Source organism: Sardina pilchardus, chromosome 1, assembly GCF_963854185.1.
Source record: "Sardina pilchardus chromosome 1, fSarPil1.1, whole genome shotgun sequence".
Lineage (NCBI taxonomy): Eukaryota > Metazoa > Chordata > Actinopteri > Clupeiformes > Clupeidae > Sardina > Sardina pilchardus.
In genome coordinates this window covers 7525141-7531140 of record NC_084994.1, presented here as the reverse complement: position 1 = coordinate 7531140, position 6000 = coordinate 7525141, and the positions used below count along the sequence as shown (strand labels likewise).

The following is a 6000-nucleotide window of genomic DNA, read 5'->3' as shown; positions in this document are numbered from 1 at the left end:
GGGTGGTGATCCAGATGAGAGCAGAAGGAAGCAGATCCCCCTTGATGAGGTTTGTCAACAGCACGTCCACTGAGGCTGGTGCTGTCACATCACAACAGGTCGGGTTGGAGCGGAAATCTAGAGGAAGTCGAAACTCATCCAGACCATCAAAGATGAACATGTCTCTGTGCTCTGAACTGGAGAAGACTCTGGGATCTTTGATTTCTGGGAAAAAATGCTGAAAAAGACCCACCAGACTGAGTTTCCTCTCTTTCATCAGGTTCAGCTCTCGGAAAGGAAGAGGAAATATGAAGTGGACATCTAGATTGGCTGTTCCTTCAGCCCAGTCTAGAATGAACTTCTGCACTGAGACAGTTTTTCCAATGCCGGCCACTCCCTTTGTCAGCACTGTTCTGAAGGGTTTGTCTTCGTCAGATACAGGTTTAAATATGTCACTGCATTTTATTGGTTTCTCTTGTGCTGCTTCTCTCCAGGATGCTCTCTCTATCTGTCTGACCTCATGTTCATCATTGACCTCTCCTCTTCCCCCCTGTGTGATGTAGAGGTCTGTGTAGATCTCATGGAGGAGTCTGGTGTCTCCCTGCTGTGGGATTCCCTCAATCAGACACTTAAACTTCTTCTGCAGGTGGGATTTGTGGATCTGCTGATATCTGTGTGTGAAAGCATAATCAAAGACCATTCAAAACACACACACACACACACACACACACACACACATACTGCACTTCCATGAACCAGGGAACTTCCATGAACTTCCATTACCCCCCCCCCCCCCCCCCCCCACACACACACACAAACACACACACATCCAGGCCCCCCACACAAACTCCTCACCTGATAGCTCCATGACTGGTGATCTGTTCCTTAGATAGACTGGTGTTAGAGGCAGCACCCCCCTCCTCGGGAGCAGATAATACTCTAGAGAACAAGCAGAGAACAACTTCCATCACCACATTGACTAATCATCACACACACACACGCACACACACACACACACACACACACACACACACACACACACATACACACACACACACACACACACACACACACATTCACACACACACACACACACACACACACACACACACACACACACACACACGTCTCCCTGAATCCCTGAACGCTATATTCTATATACATTTTTTGGTGAAGGGAAGCTCATCAGAAAGGGCTGATGGGCTTAGCCCTGTCCTGCAAGCAATATGGCTAATTTAAGCTAAATATTTTACCATTGCCAGCAAATTGACATTGCGTTGGAACTATGATAAAGTTAGAGATTGAAATCGCGTTGGGTTTTGTCGGGTCTTGTGCGAACTGGCAGCGATCTGTGCGCTTGTTTGACAGCACTACATCAGCTAATGCTTGTAGGCAGGGCATGAAATTGGCACCCGCCAACTAGCCAAATGCGGGTAACTTTTGTGATTGGCGGGTGAAACTTTCAACCTACCTGCCACATTGGCGGGTAGCCAATAAAACAACGAAACACTGAAAAACACCGTTTGTAGGCTACAAATGTACGCTGCATGCCTACGCTGCCTGCATCACTCTGAGGTGTACTGTACGCTGCCTCCATGAATTAGCATCCGACTGTGATACTGTAGACCAAAGATTCTAGAACAGAGCAAGATGGATCAGTTGCGTCAAAAGAATGAAGTACAGGACAGGGCGCCATTTTGGTAAGCTCAGCAACATTTCAGACACAGTTCCAATCATATAAATCCACCTCAACAGCTTTTTTCATGAATTAGCATCCGACTGTGATACTGTAGACTCATAAGCACACTAGCTGCAAGTCAGAAGAACGAGTGAATAATTTGCTTGCTCATTGTTCAGACACACGTAGCAGATTGTGATATGTACTGTATGTCTCCTTCTCACAGATGTTTACATGCGCTCATTATTTCTAGGACTCTCGCACACTCTCAAATTTTGGTCACAAAATGCGACCATTTGGTCACAGTCTGGAGCCCTGATGTTACACACTCACTGTATCTAAAATGGGGGTGCTATGTTCCTATGTTCCCAGGGTCCTACTGTATGTTCCCACTGTTACAGACTTACTGTACCTAAAATGGGGGTCCTATGTTCCTATGTTCCCTAGCGTCCTTTGATATGAAGTAAAATTTAGTCGCACACTCTCAAATTTTGGTCACAAAATATGACCATTTGGTCAGTCTGGAGTCCTATGCTGTACTGTTGTTCTATAAGTAAAAGAGTTATTTAATAGTCCTGTTGAAGTGGAAATTGAAATGAGTGATATCTGAAGACTGTCGACTGAATAAAAGGCATCAACGGTCAACTGGTCATGAGTAAGCTGTGGCATGAATGTGGATAATGAAATGACATGGATATGAGTCAGAAAGCCTTTTTATGGCACACATGCAGTAAGGACATACTGCAACTAAATTTTGCCACTACATGTAATGTGTACAACTCACTCTGGACTTGACTGTGGTGCTTCACTGCTGAACTTGAGAGGCTCCTGCATGGACTTGTCACTCTTCATAGACACACAGCTGGGCACTGGAGACACTGACCTGTGTGTCTGTGGTCTGTTTATAGGGGAGAGGAGACCAATATTTAGATAAAACATCTTTACAATGGTTAACAAGGTCAGCATGACACACACACACACACACACACACACACACACACATACACACACACACAACCTGGCTACATGCAGTCTTCCCAGACACAGCAGGCAACGGGTGGACCGACGTCAAAATAAACCCTATGGATTAGATGGGTGTGTTAATAACAAATAAAAAAAAAATTAAGGTTAACTTGCAATGCACCTTACACCTATGGAAAGATTAACTTGCAATGCACCTTACACCTATGGAAAGGTTAATGCACCTTCCATGGAAAGGTTAACTTGCAATGCACCTTACACCTATGGAAAGGTTAACTTGCAATGCACCTTACACCTATGGAAAGGTTAATGCACCTTACACCTATGGAAAGGTTAACTTGCAATGCACCTTACACCTATGGAAAGGTTAACTTGCAATGCACCTTTCATCTATGGAAAGGTTAACTTGCAATGCACCTTACACCTATGGAAAGATTAATTTGCAATGCACCTTATACCTATGGAAAGGTTAATGCACCTTACACTTATGGAAAGGTTAACTTACAATGCACCTTACACCTATGGAAAGGTTAATTTACAATGCACCTCACACCTATGGAAAGGTTAACTTGCAATGCACCTTACACCTATGGAAAGGTTAATTTACAATGCACCTTACACCTATGGAAAGGTTAACTAGCAATGCACCTTACACCTATGGAAAGGAAGGTGTGAAATGTAACTGCAGAGTGAGTGAGAGCGAGTGAGAGAACTGGCTGCAGAGCGAGTGAGAGATTCAAAATGGAGATGACAGCTGTATAAAGGGCCAGTAAATGCCCTCGGCTAGTCAGTGCTGACTTGAAAGGGGGTGAATATTTATACCATCACTTATTTTTATTTTTTTAAACATTATTAAACATTATTTTGTAGAAATCTGCATTCACTTTGACAGAGGGATTTGTATGTGGCCTAATTTGTGTTAAGGCTGAATGCTTTTGATAGGCACTGAATTTTACCTCATCTGCAGTTTCTTCTCAAGCTTGTCTGTAAGGTCACTGTGATTCATCTTCGGGTCTTTGGATGACTCCATGGAGTCCATAGAGGATCCTTTGGGAATCAGTGAATCAGAGAACAGCACTGAGAATCAGAGAAAAAATATTGCAAAGACCGCAAAGGAAAACATGCTATAAACAATAATACGAATAATTTGAAATGGGAACAAATGTCTTGTTATGGTGTAAGCAGACTAGTAAAGAACCCTAGAGGGGTCATTGCAAGATATGCTTTGGTATATCCAGAATTGCGCTCATTTTAAGTTAAAAAGAAACTTACTTTTGGGAGTGCTCTAGGAGTTTGTTTTTCTGATATCCACTTTGTGAGTGTCTTTTGAGTTTATTTTTCTGATATTCGTTTCCTTAAAGCTCAGGCGCTGTCTGTGCTCCACTGGTTAGACGGCTTCAGTCCCACACGTATCATATTCAGAGAAAACCTGCTGATGTTGTTGTAGTCTAGGACCTGAGAGAGATTTGTATGCGCTTCATTTAGCGGAGAATATCTCAACTGTTCTTAACTAATATGACCCCACTGAACAACATGGGATGTGTGCCAAAATCTCTATCCGGGACGAAAGTCCTGAAAATGACCACCCTATTATCGCACTATTATCACACTACAGGTCAATGGGACTTTTTTTCCCCTTTATAGATATCTTCATAAACTTCAACCAGATTAATCTTCATATTAAGAGAAATACTTTTTGTATTACACTTTTTCTAAAAAAATATGTATAGATATGCAAATGAGGTGATATCTCATTAAATATGCGTACATATACACTCTTGAAGCAACAGCTTTTCTGAAGTGATCACAATGTTCGCAATGACCATGTAGGGTAAGAATTCTGGTTTGATATTTCTAATTGTGTTTCTGTAGATGTTCAGTGTGGATGTTGTGTGTGTGTGTGTGTGTGTGTGTGTGTGTGTGTGAGGGATGTCCATGCTCCCTTCTGTTTCAGCACATCCTGAAAGTTAATCATTGTGGTGAAGATTGCATCAAATGTTGTTGCGGGATAAGGAAGGATGGGGGTAAGAATTTTGGTGGTCTGATGAAAGTTTGCATTCACAATTGCACTTCTCACAGCTGTAAATCCAGGGACACTGTCCCTCTCATGCGTCACTTTTTTGGAGAAGCGATTGACCATCCACAGAAAATAGTCTGAATTTATTAACTTGGTGGACTCGGTTGCTTTGGCAGAGCTGTCAGTTGTTGTGGGAGAGGGGTCTCTTGACATATCTAAGACTTCTGATGCTGCAATAGTGGAGCTCTTTGTGTTTGGAGTAGGTTCTTTGGCCATTGCAATAGGGCCTGTTGACATTGGTGAGATATCTGTTGTCCTGGAATTGTGTATCACAGATACCACAGTGGTAGACTCTGTTGCTAAGGTAGAGAGTTCTGATGTTTGCTGATCAACAACTGTTGCTGGAGCTATCAGGTCCAATGTAGTAGAATTGGAGACAGTATCTGATACCTTATAGTCAGTGTGTATCTCCCCGCGCTCTTTAACTGGACCCATCCTGATAATCTGTTGGCAAAGGACTTTGGACCTAAGCTTTACTGTGGTCTGGCTCTGACTGTCAACAGACCTTGCAGAGATCTCACTTTCCGCTGATGGTTTCTCTACATTAATTGGAACATTTTGGAAGATTACAAGGATGGTATCATGTGTAGAGCCTGTTCCTGCCAGGGTGCTTTCATTGCGGTCAAAGTTATTCAATGCCCCATTAAATGGGCTTGTTGATTCTAGGACCACAGGGAGAGGTACTCTGTTGTTACCTGCTGTGGTGATGATACGTTCAGCAAGGTCCACATCAATTCTCCTCAATGTGTTGTAGCTGACACATATTCCGTGATGGTTAAGAGCAGACACTAGCTCTTTTGATCTTGTCAGACTGTGCACTCCTTGAGCCACCATTACATGGAGAGGTGTTGGTTCCTTGCCATCGGTAAAGATGTGATGCAGAATTTGAAAGACTACATCTGTCTTCAGCTTAGAGGTCGTTTTTCCCTTAAAAATATAGGAGAAAAACTCCTGCCATCTTTGTGGTTGGTTCTTAATGAATATGTCATTGGACAGTTGGAGGTCTTGCGGTTCACAGAAGCTCTTCTGTAGTTCAAAGCTGTATTCATTCAACTCCTGTGCCAGCTCAGTTGCCACCTGTCTGACAGGTGAAACTCTCAGGGACTCTACCAAGACTTCTGGAGAACTATTGGTGGAAAGTACCATCTGAGATGTTCGTTTGTTATGTGGGTATGTAAAGCAGACAGTGTCTCCATATAGCTCGATGATAAGCTGCTTTGTAGCTCGGTTTGACACATACTTGAGTTGAACCTTCATTGAGTCTGTCTCTGATGGAAGTCAGACT

The 6000-nt window shown here is 43.0% G+C and overlaps 1 protein-coding gene across 1 annotated transcript in view; it reads right to left on the bottom strand.

Moving 5' to 3' along the window:
- Positions 1 to 2509, bottom strand: part of LOC134076121 (NACHT, LRR and PYD domains-containing protein 3-like) — a 6424-nt gene extending 3915 nt beyond the window's left edge. The window contains exons 1-3 of the mRNA XM_062531128.1: positions 2442 to 2509; positions 835 to 918; positions 1 to 650 (exon numbers count right to left, since the gene is read on the bottom strand). The exon at positions 1 to 650 is cut by the window's left edge and continues 390 nt beyond it. Coding sequence (XP_062387112.1) covers positions 1 to 650; positions 835 to 918; positions 2442 to 2509 — 802 coding nt within the window. The remainder of the gene's footprint in view (positions 651 to 834; positions 919 to 2441) is intronic.
- Between the last annotated feature and the right edge of the window lie 3491 nt (positions 2510 to 6000).